The 14,958-nt window shown below is 42.4% G+C and overlaps 1 protein-coding gene across 1 annotated transcript in view; it reads right to left on the reverse strand.

Moving 5' to 3' along the window:
• Positions 1-14,567, reverse strand: part of LOC139557822 (1-phosphatidylinositol 4,5-bisphosphate phosphodiesterase eta-2-like) — a 329,946-nt gene extending 315,379 nt beyond the window's left edge. The window contains 1 exon segment of the mRNA XM_071373046.1: positions 14,174-14,567. Coding sequence (XP_071229147.1) covers positions 14,174-14,216 — 43 coding nt within the window. The 5' untranslated portion in view covers positions 14,217-14,567.
• Positions 14,568-14,958: the final 391 nt, after the last annotated feature.

Consider the following 14,958-nt stretch of genomic DNA (forward strand, 5'->3'; position numbering starts at 1 on the left):
AGCTCATATCCAAGATAGTAGCTCATATCCCGTATAGTAACTCAAATCCCAGATAGTAGATCATATCCCGTATAGTAACTCATATCCCAGATAGTAGATCATATCCCGTATAGTAACTCATATCCCAGATAGTAGATCATATCCCAGATAGTAGATCATATCCCAGACAGTAACTCATATCCCAGAGAGTAGATCATATCCCAGATAGTAGCTCATATCCCAGATAGTAGCTCATATCCCAGATAGTAGATCATATCCCAGATAGTAGCTCATATCCCAGATAGTAGATCATATCCCAGATAGTAGCTCATATCCCAGATAGTAGATCATATCCCGGATAGTAACTCATATCCCAGATAGTAGATCATATCCCAGATAGTAATTCATATCCCAGATAGTAGATCATATCCCAGATAGTAGCTCATATCCCGTATAGTAACTCATATCCCAGATAGTAACTCATATCCCGGATAGTAGCTCATATCCCAGATAGTAGCTCATATCCCAGATAGTAACTCATATCCCAGACAGTAGCTCATATCCCAGATAGTAGATCATATCCCAGATAGTAGATCATATCCCAGATAGTAACTCATATCCCAGACAGTAGCTCATATCCCAGATAGTAGATCATATCCCAGATAGTAGATCATATCCCAGATAGTAGATCATATCCCAGATAGTAGCTCATATCCCGTATAGTAGCTCATATCCCAGATAGTAGATCATATCCCAGATAGTAGATCATATCCCAGATAGTAACTCATATCCCGGATAGTAACTCACTCATATCCCAGATAGTAGATCATATCCCAGATTGTAACTCATATCCCAGATAGTAGCTCATATCCCAGATAGTAACTCATATCCCGGATAGTAACTCATATCCCAGATAGTAGATCATATCCCAGATAGTAGATCATATCCCAGATAGTAGATCATATCCCGTATAGTAGATCATATCCCAGATAGTAGATCATATCCCGGATAGTAGCTCATATCCCAGATAGTAGATCATATCCCAGATAGTAGATCATATCCCAGATAGTAGATCATATCCCAGATAGTAGCTCATATCCCGTATAGTAGCTCATATCCCAGATAGTAGATCATATCCCAGATAGTAGATCATATCCCAGATAGTAACTCATATCCCGGATAGTAACTCACTCATATCCCAGATAGTAGATCATATCCCAGATAGTAACTCATATCCCAGATAGTAGCTCATATCCCAGATAGTAACTCATATCCCGGATAGTAACTCATATCCCAGATAGTAGATCATATCCCAGATAGTAGATCATATCCCAGATAGTAGATCATATCCCAGATAGTAGATCATATCCCGGATAGTAGCTCATATCCCAGATAGTAGATCATATCCCAGATAGTAGATCATATCCCAAATAGTAGATCATATCCCAGATTGTAGATCATATCCCGTATAGTAGATCATATCCCAGATAGTAGCTCATATCCCAGATAGTAGATCATATCCCAGATAGTAGATCATATCCCGTATAGTAGATCATATCCCAGATAGTAGATCATATCCCAGATAGTAGATCATATCCCGGATAGTAACTCATATCCCAGATAGTAGATCATATCCCAGATAGTAGATCATATCCCGTATAGTAGATCATATTCCGTATAGTAGATCATATCCCAGATAGTAGCTCATATCCCAGATAGTAGATCATATCCCAGATAGTAGATCATATCCCAGATAGTAGATCATATCCCAGATAGTATATCATATCCCAGATAGTAGCTCATATCCGAGATAGTAGATCATATCCCAGATAGTAGATCATATCCCAGATAGTAGCTCATATCCCAGATAGTAGATCATATCCCAGATAGTAGATCATATCCCAGATAGTAACTCATATCCCAGATAGTAGCTCATATCCCAGATAGTAGATCATATCCCAGATAGTAACTCATATCCCGGATAGTAGCTCATATCCCAGATAGTAGCTCATATCCCAGATAGTAACTCATATCCCAGACAGTAGCTCATATTCCGGATAGTAGCTCATATCCCAGATAGTAGCTCATATCCCGTATAGTAGCTCATATCCCAGATAGTAGATCATATCCCAGATAGTAACTCATATCCCAGATAGTAACTCATATCCCGGATAGTAGCTCATATCCCGTATAGTAACTCATATCCCGTATAGTAACTCATATCCCAGATGGTAGCTCATATCCCGGATAGTAGCTCATATCCCATATAGTAGCTCATATCCCAGATAGTAGATCATATCCCAGATAGTAACTCATATCCCAGATAGTAACTCATATCCCGGATAGTAGCTCATATCCCGTATAGTAACTCATATCCCGTATAGTAACTCATATCCCAGATGGTAGCTCATATCCCGGATAGTAGCTCATATCCCATATAGTAGCTCATATCCCAGATAGTAGCTCATATCCCAGATAGTAGCTCATATCCCGTATAGTAACTCATATCCCAGATAGTAACTCATATCCCAGATAGTAGCTCATATCCCGTATAGTAATTCAAATCCCAGATAGTAGCTCATATCCTGTATAGTAACTCAAATCCCAGATAGTAGATCATATCCCGTATAGTAACTCATATCCCAGATAGTAGATCATATCCCGTATAGTAACTCATATCCCAGATAGTAGATCATATCCCAGATAGTAGATCATATCCCAGACAGTAACTCATATCCCAGATAGTAGATCATATCCCAGATAGTAGCTCATATCCCAGATAGTAGCTCATATCCCAGATAGTAGATCATATCCCAGATAGTAGCTCATATCCCAGATAGTAGATCATATCCCAGATAGTAGCTCATATCCCAGATAGTAGATCATATCCCGGATAGTAACTCATATCCCAGATAGTAGATCATATCCCAGATAGTAGATCATATCCCAGATAGTAGATCATATCCCAGATAGTAGCTCATATCCCGTATAGTAACTCATATCCCAGATAGTAACTCATATCCCGGATAGTAGCTCATATCCCAGATAGTAGCTCATATCCCAGATAGTAACTCATATCCCAGACAGTAGCTCATATCCCGGATAGTAGCTCATATCCCAGATAGTAGCTCATATCCCAGATAGTAGATCATATCCCAGATAGTAGATCATATCCCAGATAGTAGCTCATATCCCGTATAGTAGCTCATATCCCAGATAGTAGATCATATCCCAGCTAGTAGATCATATCCCAGATAGTAACTCATATCCCGGATAGTAACTCATATCCCAGATAGTAGATCATATCCCAGATAGTAGATCATATCCCAGATAGTAGATCTTATCCCAGATAGTAGATCATATCCCGTATAGTAGATCATATCCCGGATAGTAGATCATATCCCGGATAGTAGCTCATATCCCAGATAGTAGATCATATCCCAGATAGTAGATCATATCCCAGATAGTAGCTCATATCCCAGATAGTAGCTCATATCCCAGATAGTAGATCATATCCCAGATAGTAGCTCATATCCCAGATAGTAGATCATATCCCATATAGTAACTCATATCCCGGATAGTAACTCATATCCCAGATAGTAACTCATATCCCAGATAGTAGATCATATCCCAGATAGTAACTCATATCCCAGATAGTAGCTCATATCCCAGATAGTAGCTCATATCCCAGATAGTAGATCATATCCCAGATAGTAGATCATATCCCGGATAGTAGCTCATATCCCAGATAGTAGATCATATCCCAGATAGTAGATCATATCCCAGATAGTAGATCATATCCCAGATAGTAGATCATATCCGGTATAGTAGATCATATCCCAGATAGTAGCTCATATCCCAGATAGTAGCTCATATCCCAGATAGTAGCTCATATCCCAGATAGTAGATCATATCCCAGATAGTAGATCATATCCCGGATAGTAGCTCATATCCAAGATAGTAGATCATATCCCAGATAGTAGATCATATCCCAGATAGTAGATCATATCCCAGATAGTAGATCATATCCCGTATAGTAGAACATATCCCGGATAGTAGCTCATATCCCAGATAGTAGATCATATCCCAGATAGTAGATCATATCCCAGATAGTAGCTCATATCCCGGATAGTAACTCATATCCCGTATAGTAGATCATATCCCAGATAGTAGATCATATCCCAGATAGTAGATCATATCCCAGATAGTAGCTCATATCCCAGATAGTAGCTCATATCCCAGATAGTAGATCATATCCCAGATAGTAGATCATATCCCAGATAGTAGATCATATCCCAGATAGTAGCTCATATCCCAGACAGTAACTCATATCCCAGATAGTAGATCATATCACGGATAGTAGATCATATCCCAGATAGTAGCTCATATCCCGCTTAAGGTCTTATTCGGGATAAGCTGTTTACATGCACATTTGCTATCCCGCTCATGAGCATCCCTGTATCCATGAATAAACAGAATATTCCTCATTTAAGTTAATTTGGTTCAAATGGAATAGTATCTGAAATAGTGACACTGACTGTAGGCCTATAACCTCTCACATGTAGAGCAAAATTATATTAACTCCTCCAGAATTATGCATTTCTTGCAGTAAAATTATACAAAAAATGTTAATTTTGTCTCAGGAAGAGAGTGGAGAATTATGATTTATTACTTTCAGCATCTCTTGAGAAAATGCGAATTCGGTGTAGTGTTATCTTTGACTCTGTTATGCAAGCAGACAGTATTTCAACCACATAAAATATGCACCAAAGACCAACTGAAGTCTTATCAGAAACGTGTTTCATCATTTTCTCAACTTTTAATTTCCTTAAAACGGGTCAAACTGATGACATTTGCACATTTTCCACAGGATCAATCTTTCCAGTTATTGTGTTTTGTCCCCGGTCCCTAAACGAAACAGACAACTTTACCGGTGTTAACTAGATTACTAATGCATTGGTGTGCATGTAAACGTGGTCAATGATTGAATTGGTGCCTAGGTTTTGGTGTTCACGCTTCGAGATGTCTTGATCATTTGAATATGCTCTGACAGAGAGTTATGGGTAAGTTCCAAAGCGTGAAAAGGAGAGAAACCGATTCCTTAAAAACTTTCACTGAACGTAACAGAAATGTTGTGTTGAGTTTACCCCATAAGTCATTGGGTTCAAGGAGCATCGTTCGGTCTCTGGATATTTTTGCTGGAATGATCAAGGAACGTTCCTGGAGTAAATTCTCTCAGGGCAGTCTGTCATAAAGCTGGAATGAAAATACCAATTACATTTTCTACCTGTGCGAGAGGTCTCCGCCATTCTTGATTTTATACATTTTTCACCAGCACCTTGAAGGCATAATCCCTCCCTCACACCTCTGTAACGTCCTCTGTTTGCTCCTCTTTTCTTGGGCTCGCTGCTAAATGTTTAATAGCTTGTAGCTTTTCTGTCATCCCTCTCACATCCCAGGCCCAAAGTGTTGTGCAAAGCTGCAGAGATGCCTGGTACTCCACCTCTCATTTTTCTCACATAGCTTCTAATGGAACACTGGGGTAAGGGAGTAGGGAGCTATTTCACACAGGAATCAATTTGCGGCCGGCCCAGGCTGCTTGCCTTATCCCTCACATTTTTCAACAGATATTTAGAAATGTTCTGTTATCGATATTGTGTGTGTGCATGCGTGTGTGTGTTTGCAAATGTTAAACAGAATAAACCCATTAAACTTGTCCATTGACCTCATTGACCTCGTCCATTGACCTCGTCCATTGACCTCGTCCATTGACACATGAGCCTTATCGAGCAAATGGGAGGTGCTAACAAGCTGCAACAAATGTCCTTAGAAACCACTCTATTCCTGGCAACAAGCAACGACAAAACGCCCCGCCTCGAACACGCTGCGACTGCGTCTATTTATCATCTCACCGATGATGCACAGAAAACAAGCCGTAACGCCACGAGACAAAAGGTCGTGGATAAGAAGTGCCCTCAGTTCTCACGCCCACCATAAGACACTTACACAGCTGCACTTGCCTCCTGACCCCAAACCCTAATGTGACATTTTCCCAATTCCTATATTCAGCTCAAACACACACACACACGCACGCACGCACGCACGCACGCACGCACGCACGCACGCACGCACGCACGCACGCACGCACGCACGCACGCACACACACACACACACACACACACACACACACACACACACACACACACACACACACACACACACACACACACACACACACACACACACACACACACACACACACACACACACACACACACACACACACACACATTCCATCTCTGGGCTTCACGTATGAGGAGGTGTTATGCTAAGGTGTTCAAAGACGAGTGATTTTCATGACGTTTCCTAAGAAGTAGATATGCGATTAACCATATTTTTTCCAAACACAATGTGCTTTGGGTGTTTTGGTTTTCAGCACTAAGTATTCATTGAAGAATTGAATCTCATTTACACAACGGTTCTGTTGTCGTGTGTTTTCAAATGAAGGTGCTCCCATCTGTTATAAGAACGCGACTGTAACTGGCAAAATGACAGTCAGCACGGTGAAGAGGGTAGATATGACACTCCCCTGGGGCTGGTTAGATGTGACACTCTTGACTATTCCAATTTGTTCAAATGGATGTAATATTCAATACAGGGAAACGTACTGCAGGGTATACAGTATGTTAAAAACAATACGGTGGCATTTAGGTTACCACTATCAGTTGTATACTAAATTCACTTGTTGAGAATCCATTCGCCAATCTTGATCATGGTTTTGCTTTTACTAGACATTATCAAATTACGTGAGTCATCTCATAGCTGTCTTGAAAAAACCCTCTACTTATCTCATAGCTGTCTATAAAACCATCTACTTATCTCATACAGTGAGGGAAAAAAGTATTTGATCCCCTGCTGATTTTGTTCGTTTGCCCACTGACATTGAAATGGTCAGTCTGTAATTTTAATGGTAGGTTTATTTGAACAGTGAGAGACAGAATATCAACAAAAAAATCCAGAAAAACGCATGTCAAAAATTTTATAAATTGATTTGCATTTTAATGAGGGAAATAAGTATTTGACCCCTCTGCAAAACATGACTTAGTACTTGGTGGCAAAACCCTTGTTGGCAATCACAGAGGTCCGATGCTTCTTGTAGTTGGCCACCAGGTTTGCACACATCTCAGGAGGGATTTTGTCCCACTCCTCTTTGCAGATCTTCTTCAAGTCATTAAGGTTTCGAGGCTGACGTTTGGCAACTCGAACCTTCAGCTCCCTCCACAGATTTTCTATGGGATTAAGGTCTGGAGACTGGCTAGGCCACTCCAGGACCTTAATGTGCTTTTTCTTGAGCCACTCCTTTGTTGCCTTGGCCGTGTGTTTTGGGTCATTGTCATGCTGGAATACCCATCCACGACCCATTTTCAATACCCTGGCTGAGGGAAGGAGGTTTTCACCCAAGATTTGACGGTACATGGCCCCGTCCATCGTCCCGTTGATGCGGTGAAGTTGTCCTGTCCCCTTAGCAGAAAAACACCCCCAAAGCATAATGTTTCCACCTCCATGTTTGATGGTGGGGATGGTTTCTTGGGGTCATAGGCAGCATTCCTCCTCCTCCAAACACGGCAAGTTGAGTTGATGCCAAAGAACTCCATTTTGGTCTCGTCTGACCACAACACGTTCACCCAGTTGTCCTCTGAATCATTCAGATGTTCATTGGCAAACTTCAGACGGGCATGTATATGTGCTTTCTTGAGCAGGGGGACCTTGCGGGCGCTGCAGGATTTCAGTCCTTCACGGCGTAGTGTGTTACCAATTGTTTTCTTGGTGACTATGGTCCCAGCTGCCTTGAGATCATTGACAAGATCCTCCTGTGTAGTTCTGGGCTGATTCCTCACCATTCTCATGATCATTGCAACTCCACGAGGTGAGATCTTGCATGGAGCCCCAGGCCAAGGGAGTTTGACAGTTCTTTTGTGTTTCTTCCATTTGCGAATAATCGCACTAACTGTTGTCACCTTCTCACCAAGCTGCTTGGCAATGGTCTTGTAGCCCATTCCAGCCTTGTGTAGATCTACAATCTTGTCCCTGACATCCTTGGAGAGCTCTTTGGTCTTGGCCATGGTGGAGAGTTTGGAATCTGATTGATTGATTGCTTCTGTGGACAGGTGTCTTTTATACAGGTAACAAACTGAGATTAGGAGCACTCCCTTTAAGAGTGTGCTCCTAATCTCAGCTCGTTACCTGTATGAAAGACACCTGGGAGCCAGAAATCTTTCTGATTGAGAGGGGGTCAAATACTTATTTCCCTCATTAAAATGCAAATCAATTTATAACATTTTTGACATGCGTTTTTCTGGATATTTTTGTTGTTATTCTGTCTCTCACTGTTCAAATAAACCTACCATTAAAATTATAGACTGATCATTTCTTTGTCAGTGGGCAAACGTACAAAATCAGCAGGGGATCAAATACTTTTTTCCCTCACTGTAGCTATCTATAAAACCATATACCTAGCTCACAGCTGTCTATAAAACCATCTACTTATCTCATAGCTGTCTCTACTTATCTCATAGCTGTCTATAAAACCATCTACTTATCTCATAGCTTTCTCTACTTATCTCATAGCTGTCTATAAAACCATATACCTAGCTCACAGCTGTCTATAAAACCATCTACTTATCTCATAGCTGTATCTACTTATCTCATAGCTATCTATAAAACCATCTACTTATCTCATAGCTTTCTCTACTTATCTCATAGCTGTCTATAAAACCATCTACTTATCTCATAGCTATCTATAAAACCATCTACTTATCTCATAGCTGTCTATAAAACCATTTACTTATCTCATAGCTGTATATAAAACCATCTACTTATCTCATAGCTATCTATAAAACCATCTACTTATCTCATAGCTGTCTATAAAACCATTTACTTATCTCATAGCTGTCTATAAAACCATTTACTTATCTCATAGCTGTCTATAAAACCATCTACTTATCTCATAGCTATCTATAAAACCATCTACTTATCTCATAGCTGTCTATAAAACCATTTACTTATCTCATAGCTATCTATAAAACCATCTACTTATCTCATAGCTTTCTCTACTTATCTCATAGCTGTCTATAAAACCATCTACTTATCTCATAGCTATCTATAAAACCATCTACTTATCTCATAGCTGTCTATAAAACCATTTACTTATCTCATAGCTATCTATAAAACCATCTACTTATCTCATAGCTTTCTCTACTTATCTCATAGCTGTCTATAAAACCATCTACTTATCTCATAGCTATCTATAAAACCATCTACTTATCTCATAGCTGTCTATAAAACCATCTACTTATCTCATAGCTATCTATAAAACCATCTACTTATCTCATAGCTGTCTATAAAACCATTTACTTATCTCATAGCTGTCTATAAAACCATCTACTTATCTCATAGCTGTATCTACGTATCTCATAGCGGTCTATAAAACCATTTACTTTTTACTTTTACTTATCTCATAGCTGTCTATAAACCATCTACTTATCTCACAGCTGTCTATAAAACCATTTACTTATCTCATAGCTGTATCTACGTATCGCATAGCTATCTATAAAACCATCTACTTATCTCACAGCTGTCTCTACTTATCTCATAGCTGTCTCTACTTATCTCATAGCTGTCTATAAAACCATCTACGTATCTCATAGCTATCTATAAAACCATCTACTTATCTCATAGCTGTCTCTACTTATCTCATAGCTGTCTCTACTTATCTCATAGCTGTCTATAAAACCATCTACTTATCTCATAGCTATCTATAAAACCATCTACTTATCTCATAGCTGTATCTACGTATCTCATAGCTATCTATAAAACCATCTACTTATCTCACAGCTGTCTCTACTTATCTCATGGCTGTCTATAAAACCATCTACTTATCTCACAGCTATCTATAAAACCATCTACTTATCTCGTAGCTGTATCTACTTGTCTCATAACTGTCTATAAATGATCTACCTCAGTGGCTGTTCCTAGTTCATATTCCAGCACATTCAGTCAAATTCAAAATGGGGTCCTTTCGATAATTTGAAGCTTATGTAAGGATGGGTCTCTTTATGTGGTGATCCAGGATAAAAGCCTTACCTCAATGTCTGCTGCACAGAGAGGACTGTGAAGAATGAGAGAGGGGGAGAGAGAGCGAGGGATACAGAGAGACAGGGAGAGAGAGAGACAGAGAGAAAGACAGGGAGAGAGAGGGAAACTAAGAGAGAGACAGAGAGAGATAGACAGAGAGAGAGGGAGACAGAGAGAGAGAGCAAGAGAGCGAGAGAGCGAGAGCGATAGAAGGAATAGAAAAATAATGAAAAAATCCTTTAGTGCTATTGCGGTGGTGGTGCGCAACTTCCCTCCCATTTGTAGGAGAGGGTTAGGGTTAGAAGATCAGGCAGAAGAAAGCAAGACTGTACTCAATGAGACAGGCATTGAGACAACCAGATGGTCGTTCGTTTAATGAACTTACAGATATTGAGATATCATTTGCCATGAATGACAGTCAGACACAGCACTCTACTGTACCATGCCTGCAGACTGTAGGTACATGAAATATAGGTATCACTCCTAGAGTTGCCTAGCAACTCATGCCAAAAGGCTCTGTACTCCTTTTAAAACCTCTATCACAACTGTCAAAAAATCCCATATATTGCCTGAGTCATATCAAACGGATTGAAAAAAAATACATGAACACTTTGGAGAATCGTTCAGACTGATAGCAATGGATGTATGCTTGTCAAACTGCATGACATCCCCACTGGCAATGCTAGCAGCATGTTACACGGATGGTTTAAAACACAGTTTACTATCATTAGTCTCCTCCGGTGTGAAACGTGGAGCTTGGGCTGCAACACATGTACGACAAGGAGGCTTGTAACAGCTGAATAGTCTGTCGATATGCCTAGAAGACTGGGGGTCGATACGTGATGTCAGAGTAAGTGGCCATAGAATGGTCATAAAACAATCGGTCAGATGTTATGTTCACAAGAAAAAGGTGACCAGACGAGAGAAATCTCTTTTCTGTGACTCTCCTAAAACAAGTGTTCGAATAGGCATTCCAGAACAAGCATCCTTTGGTAGTAGATAAGTAGTAGTTAGTTCCTAATTGGTTCCTAATTGGTTCCTTGGCCAGCAGCATACCACCCTGCATACCACTGCTGGCTTTCTTCTGAAGCTAAGCAGGGTTGGTCCTGGTCAGTCCCTGGATGGGAGACCAGATGCTGCTGGAAGTGGTGTTGGAGGGCCAGTAGGAGGCACTCTTTCCTCTGGTCTAAAAAATATCCCCCAATCCCCCAGGGATTGCCCTGCCCTGTGTAGGGTGCCGTCTTTCGGATGGGACGTTAAATGGGTGTCCTGACTCTCTGAGGTCATTAAAGATCCCATGGCACTTATCATAAGAGTAGGGGTGTTAACCCCGGTGTCCTGGCTAAATTCCCAATCTGGCCCTCAAACCATCACAGTCACCTAATAATCCCCAGTTTACAATTGGCTCATTCATCCCCCTCCTCTCCCCTGTAACTATTCCCCAGGTCGTTGCTGCAAATGAGAACGTGTTCTCAGTCAACTTACCTGGTAAAATAAAAATAAAGGAAAAGTAGACAAGTAGGAGGAAAAAAGGATATAGGTTCTTTAGGTAGGAGATAAACGCTTACAATCCTACTCTTTTGTATCAAAGCCTACTATTTAATATCCAAAAAGCTCTTTTTTACACCAGTTACAAACATACACATATGAATGACAAACACTGACTACATCTATCCAGACCCACATGCTCACACCCCCATCCCTAGAACAATGACTACATCTCATCTGTCCAGACCCACATGCTCACACCCCCATCCCTAGAACAATGACTACATGTCATCTGTCCAGACCCACATGCTCACACCCCCATCCCTAGAACAATGACTACATGTCATCTATCCAGACCCACATGCTCACACCCCCATCCCTAGAACAATGACTACATCTCATCTGTCCAGACCCACATGCTCACACCCCCATCCCTAGAACAATGACTACATGTCATCTGTCCAGACCCACATGCTCACACCCCCATCCCTAGAACAATGACTACATGTCATCTGTCCAGACCCACATGCTCACACCCCCATCCCTAGAACAATGACTACATGTCATCTGTCCAGACCCACATGCTCACACCCCCATCCCTAGAACAATGACTACATCTCATCTGTCCAGACCCACATGCTCACACCCCCATCCCTAGAACAATGACTACATGTCATCTGTCCAGACCCACATGCTCACACCCCCATCCCTAGAACAATGACTACATCTCATCTGTCCAGACCCACATGCTCACACCCCCATCCCAAGAACAATGACTACATGTCATCTGTCCAGACCCACATGCTCACACCCCCATCCCTAGAACAATGACTACATGTCATCTGTCCAGACCCACATGCTCACACCCCCATCCCTAGAACAATGACTACATGTCATCTGTCCAGACCCACATGCTCACACCCCCATCCCTAGAACAATGACTACATCTCATCTGTCCAGACCCACATGCTCACACCCCCATCCCTAGAACAATGACTACATGTCATCTGTCCAGACCCACATGCTCACACCCCCATCCCTAGAACAATGACTACATGTCATCTGTCCAGACCCACATGCTCACACCCCCATCCCTAGAACAATGACTACATGTCATCTGTCCAGACCCACATGCTCACACCCCCATCCCTAGAACAATGACTACATCTCATCTGTCCAGACCCACATGCTCACACCCCCATCCCTAGAACAATGACTACATGTCATCTGTCCAGACCCACATGCTCACACCCCCCATCCCTCAAAAAAGCTTTCAAACAGCTAATTGGTTCCTAGAAGTACAAATTTGAAAAGAATTGGCTGCGTTGCCAGTTCGAAGGCTAGCACGTACAATCTGTTAGCAATGTTCCACTAGCTATGAACCCCATTGTGTCCGCTGCCTGTACAGATTGTCTCACTGTGTGCAATTTAAAAAATACTCCTCCCCTAGCGTAGCACAAGCGTCACAGTTTCAAAGTCAGCTTAGGGACAAAGTAGCACTTGCATCACGTTGTGGCACTTCCTACATGTGGAACATTGGCATTAGTGGTCCGTTTTGCTGTAATGTTGAAAAACTGATTAGCGCTCCACTGTGTTAGCGCCATGTGCCTCTGTTGGCCCACACAGCTGCTGCTACTGCCTCCGCAGTCGCTGTACTGGTTCCTCTGTGCCAGGGTGAGCTGCCGCTAATTACCCATGCTATGGTTACCGAGGCTTGGGGGGAAGGAGCAGGGAAGAGAAGGTGTGGGAAGGGTTGAGGGAAGGACAAGCTCCTGTTGGAGACAGAGTTGTCAAAAATAGATGACTTCATTCTTCCCCTCTTACCATTGTGTATTTTCTTTCATTGTGGGTGAAATGGGACTTTTGCAAACTTGTGTAACGCTGTAGTGCACTTCCTTCCAGGTGATCACCTTTTAAGTGGATATAGTGACTTAACAAGACTAGCGACAACATCTTAAAAACTGCACACAATTTATAATGAACTGGAGCACCAAAACAGGACAACAAAAGGATTTCAAAGAGCCGTTGATCTGGGTCTGAACACGACGAGCGTAACATCACTCTCACATCTGTCCCAAATCCACAGTCCTCGTCCTCATCTCCATCTCATAAAGTACACGAGCCTGCCAGCGCACACAGAAGAGAAACCGGACTCTGGCCAAGAGAGATTACGGTCCTCTGAGGCAATCAATACGAAATGCACCTGCTATTTCAGAATGGAACCCATTGAACAGATTTATCCGGTGGTCTCCCACATGAAGCGCCTGCACACCAGATATTCATATGAGTGGAGCCGTGTAAAAAAAGAGGGTCTCATTGTCTTCCACAAATGAGAGAAAGTGAGCATGAGCAAATAAACAAATAACAGGTGATTAATAATAGAAAATCAATGGATTCTATCTGAATTGTCACGAGGAGAGAAAGAGAGAAGAAGAAAGAGGGAGCATTTGACAAACGATTAAACTCCTCTCTGCTTTGTCCGCCCACCCCCACCCCCGACAAGCAACTTTTCGCCGCGCGTTGGCCTACTTTTGGCCGTGCGGAAGTACAACATGTGAATGGCTCCTCTTACCTTTCTCCTGGCTGAGGCTTCGGATATTGGCTGAATTGTCCATGCTGTACTATCCCCTGAAGAACAGGCTCCATTATGCTGCTAAAACTGAGCCGGAGAGGCTAGGTTCTCCTGGACTGCCATCAGGGGGGCCACTGATCTCAGGCAGGAGGAAGACAGGCAGGAGAAGGACAGGCAGGATGATGACCGGCAGGAGGAGGACAGGCAGGAGAAGGACAGGCAGGAGGAAGACAGGCAGGAGAAGGACAGGCAGGATGATGACCGGCAGGAGGAGGACAGGGTTAAGCTGTGTCCAATGGGTGTCATCACAGAGGTGAGGAAACTGAGGAAAAGTACCTATCTATATCTTGATCTCTGTCCCTCAGAGTATAGCTTCCTCTCTAGTTCTCACAAGCCATCTCCCTACCCCATCGCCCGCCCTCTCTCTCTCTCTCTCTCTCCACTCTCTCTCTCTCTCTCTCTCTCTCTCTCTCTCTCCCTCAGAAAACGTGGCAGGCAGTCAAGCAGGCAGGTCGCAACCGAGACACTGTGGTATGGTGTGTGCTACGGTATAGTTCTGTATTGTACTGGCAGGGGGAGCGAGGAACGCCCGGAGAGCCTGGGGAGTGTGCTCAGAGCAGTCAGCCTCTCACAGCACTCGAGAGCATTCGCTCTGCTCACAGATCACCTTGGAGAAGAGCTAGAGAGAGGGGGGGGGGGGGTGACAGAACAAGCGAGAGAGAGAGAGGAGGGGGGGGGGAGTGACAGAACAAGAGCAAGAAAGAGAAAAAGGAAGAGAAATAAAG

Source organism: Salvelinus alpinus, chromosome 28, assembly GCF_045679555.1.
Source record: "Salvelinus alpinus chromosome 28, SLU_Salpinus.1, whole genome shotgun sequence".
Classification (NCBI taxonomy): domain Eukaryota; kingdom Metazoa; phylum Chordata; class Actinopteri; order Salmoniformes; family Salmonidae; genus Salvelinus; species Salvelinus alpinus.